The sequence below is a fragment of the Haliotis rufescens genome, unplaced genomic scaffold (assembly GCF_023055435.1).
Source record: "Haliotis rufescens isolate VD_foot unplaced genomic scaffold, xgHalRufe1.0.p SCAF_61, whole genome shotgun sequence".
NCBI classification, from domain to species: Eukaryota; Metazoa; Mollusca; class Gastropoda; order Lepetellida; family Haliotidae; genus Haliotis; species Haliotis rufescens.
Genome location: NW_025964346.1, coordinates 2,510,564 through 2,532,482, shown reverse-complemented (window position 1 = coordinate 2,532,482; position 21,919 = coordinate 2,510,564). Strand labels below are relative to the sequence as shown.

At 43.5% G+C, this 21,919-nt stretch overlaps 1 protein-coding gene across 1 annotated transcript in view; it reads left to right on the top strand.

The window, feature by feature from the left end:
• The window catches only part of LOC124124173 (F-box-like/WD repeat-containing protein TBL1XR1), a 66,275-nt gene that overhangs the window by 29,841 nt on the left and 14,515 nt on the right, over positions 1–21,919 (top strand). The window contains exons 5-10 of the mRNA XM_048386877.1: positions 7,540–7,672; positions 8,948–9,086; positions 9,606–9,669; positions 14,151–14,248; positions 18,551–18,611; positions 19,480–19,601. Of these exons, the coding sequence (XP_048242834.1) occupies positions 7,540–7,672; positions 8,948–9,086; positions 9,606–9,669; positions 14,151–14,248; positions 18,551–18,611; positions 19,480–19,601 (617 nt within the window). The remainder of the gene's footprint in view (positions 1–7,539; positions 7,673–8,947; positions 9,087–9,605; positions 9,670–14,150; positions 14,249–18,550; positions 18,612–19,479; positions 19,602–21,919) is intronic.

Here is a 21,919-nt window from a genome sequence, read left to right as displayed (position 1 = left end):
AACCTGCCTTCACACCTCGTCCTCCTTCAGTGAAGCCTCCTGGCAAGGCTAAGTATCCTGAAGGGGCAGTGTTATCAACCTGCCTTCACACCTCGTTCTCCTTCAGTGAAGCCTCCTGGCAAGGCTAAGTATCCTGAAGGGGGAGTGTTATCAACCTGCCTTCACACCTCGTCCTCCTTCAGTGAAGCCTCCTGGCAAGGCTAAGTATCCTGAAGGGGGAGTGTTATCAACCTGCCTTCACACCTCGTCCTCCTCCAGTGCAGCCTCCTGGCAAGGCTAAATGTCCTGAAGAGGGAGTGTTATCAACCTGCCTTCACACCTCGTCCCCTTCCAGTGAAGCCTCCTGGCAAGGCTAAGTGTCCTGAAGAGGGAGTGTTATCATCGTTACTGTATTTGACATATTAAGCGCCCAGGGCGCTCTCAAAATTAGAAATAGGGGGCTCTTATTGGAATATAATTTTGGTGAGAGAAAAAACAGAGTTAAAAGATTGTAAATTTTGTGGTTTATGCTGACAGCCTGAAATGATACATAAGAAAAGACTGTGCGAATAATGCACGACAGATTTTCCAGAATTTAATTGCCCATAATTAAGGGTGCATATAACACACGAATGCGTATTATACACGAATAAATAAGTCTAGTGTACATTGATCAATCAGAAAGGGGGGTAAATTGGGATTGTTCACCAGACAATATATTAGCAAATATTGCCATGGGCGCTTATTAAGTCAAATATGGTATGTACATCTGACAGTGAATAACTGGTTGTGTTTCATCTCTCTTGAAGAACCGAAGCATTCCCCTTCTTTTCACCCCCTGTACGTGAATGTACACTAGTATGTGTGATACTCATGTGTTGTAACAGGGACAGAATATTGACTCCAAAATGACAGACACATAATGGACTTATTTTTCTTGACAAAGAAATATAATGGTGACAGTGGGGTTGTAGCCTCTTACTAGATACAGTGATATCAACTTACTGTTTAGTCCACTAGTCCTTATGATGATAACATAGCAAAACCCTTAATAATGGCAAGTCCTTATGATACCTTAACTATTGGGCAGTTTGGCAAAGTCTATAGAACTAGTGCCATTTTCTAACGCTGACATATGTCCTAGGACAAGAGTATGTGTCCTACTTGTTGACGCATGGACAGTTGTGGCAGGTGACTAGATGTGTCCTGTGTGGACAGTTGCAGCAGGTGACTAGATATGTCCCGTGTAGACAGTTGTGGCAGGTGACTAGATGTGTCCTGTGTGGACAGTTACAGCAGGTGACTAGATGTGTCCTGTGTAGACAGTTGTAGCAGGTGACTAGATGTGTCCTGTGTAGACAGTTGTGGCAGGTGACTAGATGTGTCCTGTGTAGACAGTTGCAGCAGGTGACTAGATGTGTCCTGTGTGGACAGTTGCAGCAGGTGACTAGATATGTCCTGTGTAGACAGTTGTGGCAGGTGACTAGATGTGTCCTGTGTGGACAGTTGTGGCAGGTGACTGGATGTGTCCTGTGTGGACAGTTGTTGCAGGTGACTAGATGTGGACAGTTGTGGCAGGTGACTAGATGTGTCCTGTGTGGACAGTTGTAGCAGGTGGCTAGATGTGTCCTGTGTAGACAGTTGTGGCAGGTGACTAGATGTGTTCTTTGTGGACAGTTGTGGCAGGTTGCTAGATATGGACAGATGTGGCAGGTGACTAGATGTGTCCTGTGTGGACAGTTGTGACAGGTGACTAGATGTGTCCTGTGTAGACGGTTGTAGCAGGTGACTAGATGTGTCCTGTGTGGACAGTTATGGCAGGTGGCTAGATGTGTCCTGTGTGGACAGTTGCAGCAGGTGGCTAGATGTGTCCTGTGTGGACAGTTGCAGCAGGTGACTAGATGTGTCCTGTGTAGACAGTTGTGGCAGGTGACTAGATGTGTCCTGTGTGGACAGTTGCAGCAGGTGACTAGATGTGTCCTGTGTAGACAGTTGTGGCAGGTGACTAGATGTGTCCTGTGTGGACAGTTGTAGCAGGTGACTAGATGTGTCCTGTGTAGACAGTTGTTGCAGGTGACTAGATGTGTCCTGTGTGGACAGTTGCAGCAGGTGACTAGATATGTCCTGTGTGGAGAGTTGTAGCAGGTGACTAGATGTGTCCTGTGTGGACAGTTGCAGCAGGTGGCTAGATGTGTCCTGTGTAGACAGTTGCAGCAGGTGACTAGATATGTCCTGTGTAGACAGTTGCAGCAGGTGACTAGATGTGTCCTGTGTGGACAGTTGTGGCAGGTGACTAGATGTGTCCTGTGTGGACAGTTGCAGCAGGTGACTAGATGTGTCCTGTGTGGACAGTTGTGGCAGGTGACTAGATGTGTCCCGTGTGGACAGTTGTGGCAGGTGACTAGATGTGTCCTGTGTGGACAGTTGCAGCAGGTGACTAGATGTGTCCTGTGTGGACAGTTGCAGCAGGTGACTAGATATGTCCTATGTGGACAGTTGTAGCAGGTGACTAGATATGTCCTGTGTGGACAGTTGTAGCAGGTGACTAGATGTGTCCTGTGTGGACAGTTGCAGCAGGTGACTAGATGTGTCCTGTGTGGACAGTTGCAGCAGGTGACTAGATGTGTCCTGTGTGGACAGTTGCAGCAGGTGACTAGATGTGTCCTGTGTGGACAGTTGCAGCAGGTGACTAGATGTGTTCTGCTTGTTGATATTTGTGACATGTGGACAGTTGTAGCAGGTGACAGTTGGGTTGTAGCAGGTGACTAGATGTGTCCTGTGTGGACAGTTGCAGCAGGTGACTAGATGTGTCCTGTGTGGACAGTTGCAGCAGGTGACTAGATGTGTTCTGCTTGTTGACATTTGTGACATGTGGACAGTTGTAGCAGGTGACAGTTGGGTTGTAGCAGGTGACTAGATGTGTCCTACAACACAAGTGCATGAGCCCTGCTTGTTGATGTCTGGGTAGTTAGCTTCTCCCAACTGTTTACACGCAATCTAGCAGTTGGCTAAAAATACATCTGATGAGACCCAGCTTTGCCAGGCTTTGCTGTGTATATTTCTGTGCGGCTTTTTGCGGCAGCGTGATAGTGGCATAAGCTGGCCCTATATATATGTGTGTTACTGCGTGTTATGTGACCTGAATGCCGGCTGACTGGCTCCCTCCAGGAATGGGGCCAGCACGCTGTTGTGTAACAAGGTACATTCACACAAAGCACCACCAGCTGTTTACACCAGTCAACAGCTCCACCGAGATAACAAACCCTGGCCCTGTGCCAGATGTCAGTCTAATCCAGCAGCCAACCAGCGAGCAAGCCGCTGCCTTGGGGGGTCAGGGGGAGGGACGGCAGGGAGATGGGGGGGGGAGATGTAAGTGGAACAGTCACGTGTTGCCTGCACTAGACTTGCTGGCGTGTGGAGGTTTTGCTGAGTCATGCCATTTACTGATTATCGCCCTCCCTCTTGCCTCATTCTGATAATTCGGGGTGAACCAGTCTGAGCAGCATCTCCCGACAGCTGCCAGTGTTCCTACATGTATTGCAATCGCTGCAGTCACATGACCCACTATTGATTTTACAGCCTCCCTGACTCATTCAAGTGAATGTCCGGGAAATATTTAGCCGTGTGAGCAAACAAGGTTCTCGGAAGTGCTGTTGCCAGGAGCTGTTGGAAGGTCAAGGTCGTTTGATATTTATATTTGCGTACCTGGGGCACACAGATAGTATTGCCTGCCCTTGGATATGTCATTAGGACTGATAAACAAGGTGTCACGTGACTGACTGCACTGTCTGCAGGCCGAGTCCACTTTGGGCTGGAGGGTGGAGATTATTTGACTTGGACCAGTTCATGTTTATTCTGTACAGGGTGGGGACTTTACTTGGCCGATGAACAATGGAAGACTTGAAACATGGTAGCTGACAGTCTGGCTACAACCAATCAGTGTAGGAGACAAGAATAGGGTGCATCTTTCCGCACAGAACCCTTTATGATGATGGTGATCATTATCATCATCATCATGATCCATCCCAGCTGTGGGAGATGAAGACTTTCCTCACTGTGTGGTACATGGGAGTGATACATGATGGAGCATTTATGGAAATAAGAATTGATTGATTATGTGTAAAAAACAAAACTGTCCCACATTTTGCCTTCTATTACTTCATGCCATGGCTGGTGTGGTAGGTTATGGCTGACTCACTGCTGTGCACTTGAGGCATGTGGTGTGTCGTGAAGTGTTGCACGCTCCAACAATCCTACACACACACACAGCTGTGATGGTAGGTGACGGCAGCACCTGATGTTGAATGGTTGCTATCAGTATTAACAGGTGTGTTGTATTGGTTCATTGTGGGTTATGTCTTAATACAGCTGACATGAGCATCAAATCATGGCGGGGAAAAATAGAGCGTCTAGTTATCTTGAACAGGTGCTTGTAAGTAAGTAGACCAGATCTGCCAACAGCAGTTGAAGGGATGCTCCTTGAGCCTGGGGAGGCAAGTCACTGCAAGGTTGAACTAGATGTTTGTAAAAGGTAGTTTTAGATTTAACCGTTTGAGTTGGCAGAATACCACTGTCAGTGTGGGGTGGGATGGGTTGACATGAAGATAGGGCTTAGACGGGAAAGTTGTTACAGTTACACCAGCAGGATATTTCTCATCGGTTTCAACGATGTAGATGAAAGAGGATTTGGTTGACCTTGTAGCTACCTTGTGTTGATAGCGGTCGTGTCCCTGATGGTCAACTTTACAGATTTAAGGACTTTTTATAAAGTTCAATTCAGTCTCATTAGAGCGGGGGAAAATAGATTAAACAACTCTGACTTGACAAAGTTACCTAGATGTGGCTGGAGGTACAACTCCTGATAGTCAACACTGCATTGTCACCTTAATCATTGCAGAAGCGTTTCCTTCTGCAAAGTAACAAGTATTTATGGCAAAATTGTCTGGTGACAAAAATTCTAGAAATACATTTGTAGATTTTGGGTCGGCAGTGATATAAAACATTTTTTTAAGATAGTATATTTTTGTTTTGATTCTATTTTCCTAAATATTTTGGGTCGAAGGATCCATAAACCAACCTAAAACAGAAAGGCCAAAAGGGACCCTAGACAACTTCGATCACACAGTTTGCCATGGTTAGCCTCGTCCAGGCTGTGGCAGGCATATATGGGGGAAATACTTCAGTTCACCATTGTATCGCGTGTTTCATGCAACGATGCAATTTTTATCCCCCCCCCGGAATATTTTCCTGGGGGATATGGTCATCATCTGATCTGTCTGTCCTCCCATCCGTCCATCCGCTTCTCAAAGGGGACAAATTTTTTACAAAAAACAACTTATGCCAAAGAAATGAAATTTCAACACAGATGTTACTGGTCATGATTTCGAATTAGTTCGGAAATTGGTGCAATAAATTCATTTTTTTACGGAGTTTTTGCCCTTGCTAAATGTTTTTCAGCTTAGTGCATACTGCGTTAAATGGGGACATGTTTTCTCAGAAACTACTGAAGTTACTTGAATGAAAGTTTGCATGCTTATCTAAGTAATACTTGTCAAGACTGAGGTTCTAAAATTGGTCACATAAATTATTTTGTTTTATAGACTTACGACCCTTGATGTGTGTTATAGTGTCTGCAATGGGGACATGTTTTCTCAGAAACTACTGAAGTTAGCTCATCTATGATTAAGAGATACCTATCATTAAGAATGAGTTATCTGTTGACATAAAGCAGCCCAAGTGCCAATGTCTTCTTAAGGTTTTATAGTACTTTTTGTATAGTTTTTATTCACTCCCATATGAACAAACAAAATTCTAATATGTGCCACGGCGGGGGATAATGAAAATGCTGTTTTCTTGTTTGAACTGGCTTCACCAAACATAAGTGTTCTAGATTCTGGCTTCACCAAACATAAGTGTTCTAGTATCAGACTTCACCAAACATAAGTGTTCTAGACTCTGGCTTCACCAAACATAAGTGTTCTAGACTCTGGCTTCACCAAACATAAGTGTTCTAGACTCTGGCTTCACCAAACATAAGTGTTCTAGGCTCTGACTTCACCAAACATAAGTGTTCTAGACTCTGGCTTCACCAAACATAAGTGTTCTAGTATCAGACTTCACCAAACATAAATGTTCTAGACTCTGGCTTCAACAAACATAAGTGTTCTAGTATCAGACTTCACCAAACATAAGTGTTCTAGACTCTGGCTTCACCAAACATAAGTGTTCTAGGCTCTGACTTCACCAAACATAAGTGTTCTAGACTCTGGCTTCACCAAACATAAGTGTTCTAGTATCAGACTTCACCAAACATAAATGTTCTAGACTCTGGCTTCAACAAACATAAGTGTTCTAGTATCAGACTTCACCAAACATAAGTGTTCTAGACTCTGGCTTCACCAAACATAAGTGTTCTAGTATCAGACTTCACCAAACATAAGTGTTCTAGTCTCTGACTTCACCAAACATAAGTGTTCTAGACTCTGGCTTCACCAAACATAAGTGTTCTAGTATCAAACTTCACCAAACATAAATGTTCTAGACTCTGGCTTCAACAAACATAAGTGTTCTAGACTCTGGCTTCAACAAACATAAATGTTCTAGTCTCTGGCTTCCACAAACATAAGTGTTCTAGACTCTGGCTTCACCAAACATAAGTGTTTTAGACTCTGGCTTCACCAAACATAAGTGTTCTAGTATCAGACTTCACCAAACATAAATGTTATAGACTCTGGCTTCAACAAACATAAGTGTTCTAGACTCTGGCTTCAACAAACATAAATGTTCTAGTCTCTGGCTTCCACAAACATAAGTGTTTAAGAGTCTGGCTTCACCAAACATAAGTGTTCTAGACTCTGGCTTCACCAAACATAAATGTTCTAGTCTCTGGCTTCCACAAACATAAGTGTTCTAGTCTCTGGCTTCCACAAACATAAGTGTTCTAGACTCTGGCTTCACCAAACATAAGTGTTCTAGACTCTGGCTTCCACAAACATAAATGTTCTAGTCTCTGGCTTCACCAAACATAAGTGTTCTTGACTCTGGCTTCCACAAACATAAGTGTTCTAGACTCTGGCTTCCACAAACATAAGTATTTAAGAGTCTGGCTTCAGACAAGTGATTAAAGTCGTAGACTGGTGAGACTTAGTTTGATGTTGTGTTAAGCATTAACAGTATTTTCCGGTTTGTTGGAGGTGTAAATGAATACGGTGGTGTACATACTGTGTAAATTCACAGAGTGCACGCTGATTTTTACATTCATTACCCTATAAACATATTGAAGTCCATTCTTTTGAATAAATACGGCAGGTCAACAATTATGACTTAACAGTCTGCTTATTTAATTATCAACACAAAAAAACTGTAGACAACAATACGAAGTCAGTGACGTTGTTCAGCGTAACCAGGCAACACTCTGTTATCAACCAATCAGGAAACAGTAGTCTGGCAGTGAGTGTGGCCTGTTTTTGTTTTCTTGTTTATGGAAACATAAACTCAAAAAAGATCGCTTGGTTAGCCAATTAACTGCCATGGAATCACTTGCAATTTATTTATTTTCAGCCAACCACACGGACACAATGGAGGTTGATGGAGCTGTGGAGATCCCTGGCAACCGAGCCACGGTGCTGCGCGGCCACGAGTCCGAGGTGTTCATCTGTGCCTGGAACCCGACCAATGATCTCTTGGCTTCAGGGTAAGTGCCTGGAGCTCCCCGATCAATGATCTCTTGGCTTCAGGGTAAGTGCCTGGGCTCCCCGATCAATGATCTCTTGGCTTCAGGGTAAGTGCCTGGGCTCCCCGATCAATGATCTCTTGGCTTCAGGGTAAGTGCCTGGGCTCCCCGACCAATGATCTCTTGGCTTCAGGGTAAGTGCCTGGAGCTCCCCGACCAATGATCTCTTGGCTTCAGGGTAAGTGCCTGGAGCTCCCCGACCAATGATCTCTTGGCTTCAGGGTAAGTGCCTGGAGCTCCCCGATCAATGATCTCTTGGCTTCAGGGTAAGTGCCTGGGCTCCCCGACCAATGATCTCTTGGCTTCAGGGTAAGTGCCTGGAGCTCCCCGACCAATGATCTCTTGGCTTCAGGGTAAGTGCCTGGAGCTCCCCGACCAATGATCTCTTGGCTTCAGGTTAAGTGCCTGGAGCTCCCTGACCAATGATCTCTTGGCTTCAGGGTAAGTGCCTGGAGCTCCCCGATCAATGATCTCTTGGCTTCAGGGTAAGTGCCTGGGCTCCCCGACCAATGATCTCTTGGCTTCAGGGTAAGTGCCTGGAGCTCCCCGATCAATGATCTCCTGTCTTCAGGGTAAGTGCCTGGAGCTCCCCGACCAATGATCTCTTGGCTTCAGGGTAAGTGCCTGGAGCTCCCCGATCAATGATCTCCTGTCTTCAGGGTTAGTGCCTGGAGCTCCCCGACCAATGATCTCCTGTCTTCAGGGTAAGTGCCTGGAGCTCCCCGACCAATGATCTTCTGGCTTCAGGGTAAGTGCCTGGGCTCCCCGACCAATGATCTCTTGGCTTCAGGGTAAGTGCCTGGAGCTCCCCGACCAATGATCTCTTGGCTTCAGGGTAAGTGCCTGGAGCTCCCCGACCAATGATCTCTTGGCTTCAGGGTAAGTGCCTGGAGCTCCCCGACCAATGATCTCCTGTCTTCAGGGTAAGTGCCTGGAGCTCCCCGACCAATGATCTCTTGGCTTCAGGGTAAGTGCCTGGAGCTCCCCGACCAATAATCTCCTAGCTTCAGGGTAAGTGCCTGGAACCTGAGTTGGCTTCAGGGTAACTTGACTGAGTGACTGGTGACTGACCAAGTTGTTGGTCTTGTCAGGTGCATACTTACTTTTATCCATTATTTGAATGAATAAAGAACTGATTTCTCCAAATGAAAATTGTAGTACTGCTTTAGTCAATGCTTTGAGTGGTATTCTGGACTCACATTTTGAAGAGTGAGATGTTTATTGTGATGTGTGCAGGTCCGGTGACTCGACAGCTCGCATCTGGAACATGAACGACAACAGCAGCAACGCCAACCAGCTGGTGCTGCGACACTGTATACAGAAGGGGGGGACGGAGGTCCCCAGTAATAAGGACGTCACATCTCTAGACTGGAATGTTAGTATGGCTTCCAACAACATCTGGTGCTACTCGGGATAAGTCATAAAAGGGAAACAACTCAAGGGTCTTGCACAAAGGGAAATTACTCTATGAACTCTCAAAGAGCAACTTTCTCTGAGTCATAAGTGGGGAAAAATCTGATTGTGCTCATAAAGGGAGGCTACTCTAAGTTAAGGTCACAATGCAAGCAAAGGGAAATGTTCTTAATCTGTGTTGTATAATAATACAGTGAACTTAAAGTTGGTCCCATTTGGAAGATTAAGGAGACTGATTAATTAGTGATTTCTGTAATTTGTTGCAAATTAGGTGTCTAAGTCGTAGTGCGAGACTGTCGGATAAACATGTCTAAATAGCACTGATTTAATTGATTCCTGTCATTAGTGTTGGATTAATGAGTGTCAAAATAACGAGACGTGACTGTATTCTGTTCCAAAGTAGAAGTAAAATGTATGGATAGATATAGATATAGAATGTCCATGTATTTTGTGTATGTAAGTGTGTGTCTTGGCGTTTCAGTGTGACGGCACATTACTAGCTACAGGGTCTTACGATGGTTATGCGAGGATATGGAGCACAGATGGTAAGTTGCCCATTGTTTGCACGACATTTTGAAGTATGAAACTGTAATTATCACTCCACAGAATGGCAACAACTAGTTTAGCTGTCTGTGGACTGTGGGGTCTTGAGGTTTGCGGCTATAACACAAACTCAGCAGAAGAATGAAGGGTCGTTGTTTTGAGCCTAGTGTTAAAGATTGCAGGGGGCATCAGCTGAAGCAGTAAGCCACAAGGACTCTTCTACTTTGAACACAGTGGAACATTTGAATACATGAACAACCAAATGTTTAAGTGTTTTCATTGTGACAAGAACGCTGGCACAGTTCAGCAGTGGACATGTCCTGTTGACGACTATCCTGGCTGCTGACAGATTGTAGCCTTGTCAAGCTGCTTCTGTTGTGTCAGTCCTTGTGCCGGCTGTCTGTGTTCACATCCGTAATGTCAGTGTGTCACCTGCTCACTGAAGTCTGCACTGAACACATGAGTAGACTCGGAGAAGGTGTGTTCAGTAGGCTTACAATTATCTCGCACACACGAGTCGCGAGAACACAGGAAGTAGCTCCGCTACTGCACCCACATCAGGCAGGACCTGGTTGTGAGCATGATCATAGACTGTACACTGTAGTAGGGTTGGGTTTAATCACTAGCTTCGCTACTGCACCCACATCAGGCAGGACCTGGTTGTGAGCATGATCATAGACTGTACACTGTAGTAGGGTTGGGTTTAATCACTAGCTCCGCTACTGCACCCACATCAGGCAGGACCTGGTTGTGAGCATGATCATAGACAGTACACTGTAGTAGGGTTGGGTTTAATCACTAGCTTCGCTACTGCACCCACATCAGGCAGGACCTGGTTGTGTGCATGATCATAGACTGTACACTGTAGTAGGGTTGGGTTTAATCACTAGCTCCGCTACTGCACCCACATCAGGCAGGACCTGGTTGTGAGCATGATCATAGACTGTACACTGTAGTAGGGTTGGGTTTAATCACTAGCTTCGCTACTGCACCCACATCAGGCAGGACCTGGTTGTGTGCATGATCATACACAGTACACTGTAGTAGGGTTGGGTTTAATCACTAGCTTCGCTACTGCACCCACATCAGGCAGGACCTGGTTGTGTGCATGATCATAGACAGTACACTGTAGTAGAGTTGGGTTTAATCACTAGCTTCGCTACTGCACCCACATCAGGCAGGACCTGGTTGTGTGCATGATCATAGACTGTACACTGTAGTAGGGTTGGGTTTAATCACTAGCTTCGCTACTGCACCCACATCAGGCAGGACCTGGTTGTGAGCATGATCATAGACTGTACACTGTAGTAGGGTTGGGTTTAATCACTAGCTTCGCTACTGCACCCACATCAGGCAGGACCTGGTTGTGAGCATGATCATAGACTGTACACTGTAGTAGGGTTGGGTTTAATCACTAGCTTCGCTACTGCACCCACATCAGGCAGGACCTGGTTGTGAGCATGATCATAGACTGTACACTGTAGTAGGGTTGGGTTTAATCACTAGCTTCGCTACTGCACCCACATCAGGCAGGACCTGGTTGTGAGCATGATCATAGACTGTACACTGTAGTAGGGTTGGGTTTAATCACTAGCTTCACTACTGCACCCACATCAGGCAGGACCTGGTTGTGAGCATGATCATAGACAGTACACTGTAGTAGGGTTGGGTTTAATCACTAGCTTCGCTACTGCACCCACATCAGGCAGGACCTGGTTGTGAGCATGATTATAGACAGTACAGTGTAGTAGGGTTGGGTTTAATCACTAGCTTCGCTACTGCACCCACATCAGGCAGGACCTGGTTGTGAGCATGATCATAGACAGTACACTGTAGTAGGGTTGGGTTTAATCACTAGCTTCGCTACTGCACCCACATCAGGCAGGACCTGGTTGTGAGCATGATCATAGACAGTACACTGTAGTAGGGTTGGGTTTAATCACTAGCTTCGCTACTGCACCCACATCAGGCAGGACCTGGTTGTGAGCATGATCATAGACAGTACACTGTAGTAGGGTTGGGTTTAATCACTAGCTTCGCTACTGCACCCACATCAGGCAGGACCTGGTTGTGAGCATGATCATAGACTGTACACTGTAGTAGGGTTGGGTTTAATCACTAGCTTCGCTACTGCACCCACATCAGGCAGGACCTGGTTGTGAGCATGATCATAGACAGTACACTGTAGTAGGGTTGGGTTTAATCACTAGCTTCACTACTGCACCCACATCAGGCAGGACCTGGTTGTGAGCATGATCATAGACTGTACACTGTAGTAGGGTTGGGTTTAATCACTAGCTTCGCTACTGCACCCACATCAGGCAGGACCTGGTTGTGTGCATGATCATAGACAGTACACTGTAGTAGGGTTGGGTTTAATCACTAGCTTCGCTACTGCACCCACATCAGGCAGGACCTGGTTGTGAGCATGATCATAGACTGTACACTGTAGTAGGGTTGGGTTTAATCACTAGCTTCGCTACTGCACCCACATCAGGCAGGACCTGGTTGTGTGCATGATCATAGACAGTACACTGTAGTAGGGTTGGGTTTAATCACTAGCTTCGCTACTGCACCCACATCAGGCAGGACCTGGTTGTGTGCATGATCATAGACTGTACACTGTAGTAGGGTTGGGTTTAATCACTAGCTTCGCTACTGCACCCACATCAGGCAGGACCTGGTTGTGAGCATGATCATAGACTGTACACTGTAGTAGGGTTGGGTTTAATCACTAGCTTCGCTACTGCACCCACATCAGGCAGGACCTGGTTGTGAGCATGATCATAGACAGTACACTGTAGTAGGGTTGGGTTTAATCACTAGCTTCGCTACTGCACCCACATCAGGCAGGACCTGGTTGTGAGCATGATCATAGACAGTACACTGTAGTAGGGTTGGGTTTAATCACTAGCTTCGCTACTGCACCCACATCAGGCAGGACCTGGTTGTGAGCATGATCATAGACAGTACACTGTAGTAGGGTTGGGTTTAATCACTAGCTTCCCTACTGCACCCACATCAGGCAGGACCTGGTTGTGTGCATGATCATAGACTGTACACTGTAGTAGGGTTGGGTTTAATCACTAGCCTCGCTACTGCACCCACATCAGGCAGGACCTGGTTGTGAGCATGATCATAGAGAGTACACTGTAGTAGGGTTGGGTTTAATCACTAGCTTCGCTACTGCACCCACATCAGGCAGGACCTGGTTGTGAGCATGATCATACACAGTACACTGTAGTAGGGTTGGGTTTAATCACTAGCTTCACTACTGCACCCACATCAGGCAGGACCTGGTTGTGAGCATGATCATAGACAGTACACTGTAGTAGGGTTGGGTTTAATCACTAGCTTCGCTACTGCACCCACATCAGGCAGGACCTGGTTGTGAGCATGATCATAGACTGTACACTGTAGTAGGGTTGGGTTTAATCACTAGCTTCGCTACTGCACCCACATCAGGCAGGACCTGGTTGTGAGCATGATCATAGACAGTACACTGTAGTAGGGTTGGGTTTAATCACTAGCTTCGCTACTGCACCCACATCAGGCAGGACCTGGTTGTGAGCATGATCATAGACTGTACACTGTAGTAGGGTTGGGTTTAATCACTAGCTTCGCTACTGCACCCACATCAGGCAGGACCTGGTTGTGAGCATGATCATAGACAGTACACTGTAGTAGGGTTGGGTTTAATCACTAGCTTCACTACTGCACCCACATCAGGCAGGACCTGGTTGTGAGCATGATCATAGACTGTACACTGTAGTAGGGTTGGGTTTAATCACTAGCTTCGCTACTGCACCCACATCAGGCAGGACCTGGTTGTGAGCATGATCATAGACTGTACACTGTAGTAGGGTTGGGTTTAATCACTAGCTTCGCGGGACAAGCAAACAGTTCTGAAATGTACAATAATCTTACCTGGAGTGATTTTGGAAGGGAAGTAACTCTGTAATTTCAAGAAATATGTTTTTGTCTTTCCACCCCATACCTTTCAGATGTCCTGTAATTTCAAGAAATTATGTTTTTACTGTTGAAATATAATATAACTTTAAGAGAGAGAGAGATTATTTTTGTGTCATATGCACAAGCGGTCATGATACAGACATTTGACATAATAAGGGTTCAAAAAAAAAGCTTGTATATCCAGCCTAATCAGGCTTATGAGACAAATTAAAATACATGTGTATTCATTGTGAAATATTAATAATAATTTAAAAAGTGAAGAAGAAAAAAATTAATAACCGAAATAAACAAAATAGATGTAACAATGACATCACAATGGTCTGCAATGTAGATATTGCTTGATCTCACCTAAGCGATATCTCCTGTGGGAGCCAGTTTTGGATGATAAATATATATTATTTGCAGAATGTACCAAGTATTCTTCATATTTCTGCATTTGGTTCAGACATGGAGCTGATGCCACCTTTTCAGTGTTCTCAGTATTTGTCATTGTACCTTCGTTGTGTTGCAGGTCGTTTAGTAAACACATTAGGGCAGCATAAAGGACCTATTTTTGCTCTCAAGTGGAATAAGCGAGGGAACTACATTTTAAGTGCAGGTGTAGATAAGGTGAGTGATAACAAGCTAAGTCCAGGAATACCTGTTTATGGTGATTGTTAACAAGCTAAATCCAATAACCTGTTTAGGCTGTGGGAAATCTCCAGCTTCAGCTTAGTATTGAGTGTGTTGCCTGTGTGGTCAGAGGGGGGACACTGGAAGCTGGTGACAACACGCTCCCTGGAACCATGCTGTAGGCCACAACATCTTCATCACAAATTATGGGTGTGTTGCCTGTGTGGTCAGAGGGGGGACACTGGAAGCTGGTGACAACATGCTCCCTGGAACCATGCTGTAGGCCCTAACATCTTCATCACAAATTATGGGTGTGTTGCCTGTGTGGTCAGAGGGGGGACACTGGAAGCTGGTGACAACACGCTCCCTGGAACCATGCTGTAGGCCACAACATCTTCATCACAAATTATGGGTGTGTTGCCTGTGTGGTCAGAGGGGGGACACTGGAAGCTGGTGACAACACGCTCCCTGGAACCATGCTGTAGGCCCTAACATCTTCATCACAAATTATGGGTGTGTTGCCTGTGTGGTCAGAGGGGGGACACTGGAAGCTGGTGACAACATGCTCCCTGGAACCATGCTGTAGGCCACAACATCTTCATCACAAATTATGGGTGTGTTGCCTGTGTGGTCAGAGGGGGGACACTGGAAGCTGGTGACAACATGCTCCCTGGAACCCTGCTGTAGGCCCTAACATCTTCATCACAAATTATGGGTGTGTTGCCTGTGTGGTCAGAGGGGGGACACTGGAAGCTGGTGACAACACGCTCCCTGGAACCATGCTGTAGGCCACAACATCTTCAACATTATTGGTGTGGTGAAGGGAAAAAATAAATAATCTGACAAAAGATTTATTCTCATGCATCACTGTTGACTTCAACTGAATCAGGGGACAAACTGACCCAAGTTTCCTTCGGATGGGTGTGGCAGTCTTTGTGACCTGTGTTGGACTTGATTAACAGATTGGACAGATTAACAGCCTCCTGCACGTAGTGGTAGGACATGCCACCTGCTGTAGTGGTACACTCAGCTAGTCTGATATTCTGAGCTTTGAAAAACAACCACATCTGGATTCCATGAAAATAGTTGGAAGGCAAACAGCATGTGTTTCTCCCCAACTGGTGCTGGTGCATAGGGTTACGTGTTGTAAATAGTTGTACAGAAGATGGTATGTGGGTATTCCAGCTGTTGCCACGCATGTTTTCTGCTGTGGGTGTCAACAATGATGTTGTTCCTACTCTGTTGCTGCTCTCTAGATATTCTTAACAAATGCAAGACAAGTAGCACTTCTATCCGATGTCAGCTGGGAAGTTTAAGTGCAAAATCCCTACTATCATTATTTTTCTGAAAAAGACACACTGATTGACCTCTTTTGCAATTGCCCGGAATGTGATATATGCAGATGATGATTTGTTTGTTTGTTTAATGCCGCACTCAGCAATATTCCAGCTATGAGATGGCTGTCTGTAAATAATCGAGTCTGGACCAAACAATCCTGTGACTGATATCATGAGCTTTGATTTACACAATTGGGATACAATGACATGCATGAACCGAGTCAGCGAGCCTGACCACCCAATCTTGTTGGTCGCCTCCTACAACAAGCGGTTGTTGCTGAGGACCGATTCTGCCCCGGGCCTTCATGGGTCTACATGCAGATGAAGCAGCCCCAGTTGACAGGAGGATTGTCTGGATGTTTTTCTCCCCTATACTTCTGAAGTCACTCCTTGCAATTGACTGATGGCCGGCCAACATGTCCTAAGCATGGTGTTTATTTTGGGAATGATGTGGAAGAATGTCTATGAGAAAACATACAACTTTATGGATAGCAACTTCCACAGTCATATAATGCTTGGGGATATAGTCAATACCTCTTCTGTCTGTCTGTCTGTCCGTCCGTCCGTCTGTCAGTCTGTAATCTTCTTTTTTTTCTGGAGTGTAACTCGAAATCTTTGGGGTATTTTTTTTCAACAAAACTTGACAGTTATAGCAAACAGATCCAGAAGTGGTTACTTGCTATTTGCAGATTTGGGACATTTTTATTTTTCTCAGTTTTGAAACAATTTGGACTTCAGTCTCAAAGTGAAGGGGGCAGGGGAGGGGTAGGGTAGGTGTCGTTTCCGGAGCAGAACTAAAACACTTTTCAACATTTTTCATCCAACATTGATAGAAATCACACTGGACACACTGAGCATAAGTGGTTACCTGCGTGAGCAGCCTTCCAATAGTGATAGAAATCACACTGGGCACACTGAGCATAAGTGGTTACCTGCGTGAGCAGCCTGCCAATAGTGATAGAAATCACACTGGGCACACTGAGCATAAGTGGTTACCTGCGTGAGCAGCCTTCCAATAGTGATAGACATCACACTGGACACACTGAGCATAAGTGATTACCTGCGTGAGCAGGCTTCCAATAGTGATAGAAATCACACTGGACACACTGAGCATAAGTGGTTACCTGCGTGAGCAGGCTTTCAATAGTGATAGAAATCACACTGGACACACTGAGCATAAGTGGTTACCCGCGTGAGCAGCCTTCCAATAGTGATAGAAATCACACTGGGCACACTGAGCATAAGTGGTTACCTGCGTGAGCAGCCTTCCAATAGTGATAGAAATCACACTGGGCACACTGAGCATAAGTGGTTACCTGCGTGAGCAGCCTTCCAATAGTGATAGAAATCACACTGGACACACTGAGCATAAGTGATTACCTGCGTGAGCAGGCTTCCAATAGTGATAGAAATCACACTGGACACACTGAGCATAAGTGGTTACCTGCGTGAGCAGGCTTCCAATAGTGATAGAAATCACACTGGACACACTGAGCATAAGTGGTTACCTGCGTGAGCAGGCTTCCAATAGTGATAGAAATCACACTGGACACACTGAGCATAAGTGGTTACCTGCGTGAGCAGCCTTCCAATAGTGATAGGATGTGGAAGTGTAACGAAGTGTGTATAGTTGAGGGTTCATTCTAGGAATTTTCTGACAGTGGCCCTTAATGTGAAAATTTCAAATATTCCAGAGTGAGAGACTGAGTTAAAATTTAACGTCACATCGGCATTATTTCAGCCTTATAGCGACCAAATATTCCAGAGGTACACAGGGTTTCCCCTGACGCAGAATTCTTGCGTATATGACTCTCTATTAAGGAAAAATACGTCCAGAAATAAATGACTGCGTCATGACTGACGCAATTTCCAATTATCTATGTTGTTGTTTACCAGCTTTGGAATGAAAATATTACAACTACTCACCTGAACTTAATTTATAAACATTTTCTGAAGACAATATATGCAAACATCTTAAAATTTACGTCTAGTTTTTAATTAATCGTCGTTTTTAGAAGTAACATAACTTCGCTTGACAGCACTGCCATGGGCGAATTTGCGTAGCCTGTCATATGACCAGATTTTTCTCTCGTTTTAAAACAAACGCTAAAATCAGAACAGCCGGGGGCTTTACATATTGTTCATGACAGCCTGAAATGAGACTGAAGAAAAGTCTGTGTGTATTATACACGAGAGATATTTTTTTCAGGATTTAATTGCCCATAATTAGTGGTGTGTATTATACACGAATAAATATGGTATATACGAAATGTAAAGCTTTGGGCGTGTTTGTTGTTGCTAATTATTCAACCAGAAAATATTACGAGTGTTCACAATTCTTCAGTTCAACTTCACTGTTGATAGATAATACAAGATAACTAGATAAAAGATGTAAATGAGTTAGTGGTATTAAATTATAATCTGACATGAAATGTATTTTAATATCCATCCATGATTAAATATTATGTCTCACAGTTGAGACTGATGTTATTTATTCATACTGTATTAGTGTCACTGTAAATTGTTTCATGAGCTGTGAACTAATTCAAGATTGTGAAAAGATAAAACCAACAAACTTTGTTTTTCATTCATATATCCTTTATTTCTCTGTAGTACAATCAGCTTAGAACATTAATTAGCACTTGTTAACTTAAACTAAAGACATATTATATTTAAAAGATACTTAACTTTAAGTGTAACATTAACAGTGAACACTTTAAATTTCATTAATCATACAATAAAACATTTGACTCTCAAACAATATTTTTGACTCCCAAAAATTCATAGGCTGAGTCAAGGTGACTCTCAGATATTGGAGTCTAGGGGGAACCCTTGGTACACCCATACAGCACAATTGTATTTGAAAATGTGGGCCTTTTTTCAAATTTAGGGGCTAAAAAGCACAAGGCCCCAACCTATAATTATCCCTGATAGTGTGTGACTGTATTGTTGTATTTTCCAGACAACGATTATCTGGGATGCCAGTTCAGGGAACAGCACTCAACAGTTCGCATTTCACTCAGGTAAGAACAGAACAGAACAGGACGGGCCGGACTGACTGTATGGTGTATGTACAGTTCCTCAAGTCGGGGGTGAAGGTCAAGGGGCCGTTGCTGTATCTTATTGTACATCAACGTTTGGTCAGGATGACGATGACGATGACGATGCTGGTACCAAATGCTGACACACAAGTACACTGAGACAACTCTCAGTATTCTCTTCTGTTTGAAGTGAAAAACACTTGAACTTCAAGTAATTTTTGATGCAGCTCTTTGAAAATTTAAGAGAAACAAAACTCCAAATTTGAAAGTATTGAAATATGGATTGGCTTTTTCTTCGCGGATTTAACATTTGCTTATGAGGCAAAAAAGATTTAAATAGTGTTGCTTCTCCGGCACCGCCCGCATCGTCATAAAATCTGTTGTACTTTTTGTTTTTAGTTCCCATTTTTAAAAAGAAATGAAAAAATCCTAACACTTAAAAACAGTGTGATCCAATATAGCACACAGTTACTGCGCACTGCTTTACAGTGCATCTTGTGTCATGGTAATGATGGCAGTAGGAGTTTGTATGCTTGTTTATGTAGGGAGGTCCTTTCCCAGGTTGATGGTACAAAACTGTTTGTTTGTTTACGTACTAGTTTGAACAAGCAAACAAGTAAATATAAACAAACCAAAAAACGCCGACCGGACTGTTTTCAAAAGTCATTGCCTGAGAACCAATTCTTTCATTTTTTCAAGCCCTATGGACAAGCCAGTACCCATGTTTATATGTACAGGGTGACGACAGTCGTAAGCCTATGTTAAGGTATAGGAGTTATGATCGTCTTAGCGTTAAGATAGCGTTGTACAACCGCACCCTGGTCACCACTGACTTTGTTGTATCTTTCAGCCCCTGCATTAGATGTAGACTGGCAGAGCAACACCAGCTTCGCATCCTGTTCTACAGACCAGTGCATCCATGTCTGTCGACTTGGCTCCGACAGACCCACAAAGACATTCCAAGGACACACAGTGAGTGCAACAGACTCCCTTTGTGACTCCCAGGTTCTACCCCATGTTGCAGACAGGTACACCAGTGGGACTGACAGGTTTACCTCACAGTGTATTGGAATCTTCCAGAATACAAATTTGATCTTTTTATCCCCTTGGCATATCATGCAGGGGGATATTGTCGATGCCTCGTCCGTCAGACTGTCCATCCATATTCATTTCATTTCTAGAGCACAACTCGAAAATTGTTCAGTATTTTTCAATGGCAGATTATATCAAACCGATCCTGAAGTGGTGCCTTTTGCTATTTGCGGATTTTGGGCCTTTTTTATTTTTTTTCTGTGTCCAAGGAGACAGTTTGGACTTACTCTCAAAGGTGTGTAGAAGTTGAATTGGTGCCTTTTGCTATTTTGGAATTTAAGATATTTTCTTGAAAAAATTCCTGTTTCCATGGCAACAACCTAACAGAAATACAAAGTTCTGAATCCCTATTCCATGGTACTGTTTTGATAGTTCAATAACGAGTACTCTTGTATACAGACAGACAGATTAGATAGAAATTCTCTCATCAAGTTGGACTTACTGTGACAGTCAGATGATTTGTTCTTTCAAATTTGTCTTTTGTTTGTTTAATCTGCAAAATGGGGAGTTACCCACTGGACTTGGTGTGGTGTAGGTGAAGACAGTTTCCTTAAGATATACTCCCAGTTCTTGCCTGGAACACCAATGATGACAACTTGGTAGCCGTACAGAGTACCAGTGCTGATACCAACATGGATGTAGCTGATGGTGTTATAGAATATTGTTTTTGAATTATCTTTTGTCATTTATCATGATTCATATAACAGTGTTAGTCTTAGTTTATGGTGTTATAACAGTATATTAAAACCTTGTCCTGTTTTGAAGTCTTATAACATTATTTTGCGTTTGTTGTCGTGTTTTGGAGTGGTATAACAGTATTTGTAAGATATTGTTGTGTTTTGGAGTGGTATAACAGTATTTGTAAGATATTGTTGTGTTTTGGAGTGGTATAACAGTATTTGTAAGATATTGTTGTGTTTTGGAGTGGTATAACAGTATTTGTAAGATATTGTTGTGTTTTGGAGTGGTATTACAGTATTTAATGTAAATTGTCGTGTTTTGGAGTGGTATTACAGTATTTTATGTTTATTGTCGTGTTTTTGACAGGTATAACAGTATTTGTAAGATATTGCTGTGTTTTGGAGTGGTATAACAGTATTTGTCAGATATTGCTGTGTTTTGGAGTGGTATAACAGTATTTTACGTATGTTGTCATATCCATTAAGGTTATTATGACACGTACATTCCTGCATCATACACTTACCTTAAACACCAATGATGACAACTTGGTAGCCGTACAGAGTACCAGTGCTGATACCAACATGGATGTAGCTGATGGTGTTATAGAATATTGTTTTGAACCTCATTCACCTGTCATGATTCGTAGATTCTCTGTTTGGTGTTGATGGTATATTACGTTCCAGTCAATTTGACATGTGTCATATATCTTGAGATCAGTGGCTTTACAGCAATTCTCAATTGTGTTGTATTTCTGACGGTGTTACGAAATATCTTTTGTCATTTATCAAGATTCATATAATAGTGTTTTTTATAGTTTATAGTGTTATAACAGGATGTTACATGTCTTGTTCAGTTTTGGAGTGATATTACAGTAAATTACATATCTTGTCTTGTTGTGCAGTGGTATGACAGTAAATTACATATCTTGTCTTGTTGTGCAGTGGTATGACAGTATTTTACATGTCTTGTCCTGTTTTGGAGGAGTATTACAGTATTTTACGTATATATTGTTGTATTTTTCGATTGGTAATGCAGTGTCTTACGTACATTGTGTTTTGGAGAATCTTTTAGTATTTCTCAGATAATGTGGTATAACAGTATTTTACATATATTGTCTTGCCAGGTTATTATGACAGATACATTCCTGCATCATACACTTACCTTAAAGTTAGTTAAACACCAATGATGACAACTTGGTAGCCGTACAGAGTACCAGTGCTGATACCAACATGGATGTAGCTGAAGGTGTTACGAAATATCTTTTGTCATTTATCATGATTCATATAATAGTGTTTTTCATAGTTTATAGTGTAATAACAATATGTTACATATCTTGTCCAGTTTTGGAGTGGTATTACAGTAAATTACGTATCTTGACTTATTGTGCAGAGGAATGACAGTATTTTACATATCTTGTCCAGTTTTGGAGTGGTATTACAGTACATTACTTATCTTGTCTTGTTGTGCAGTGGTATAAGAGTATTTTACATATATTTTCTTGCCAGGTTATTATGACA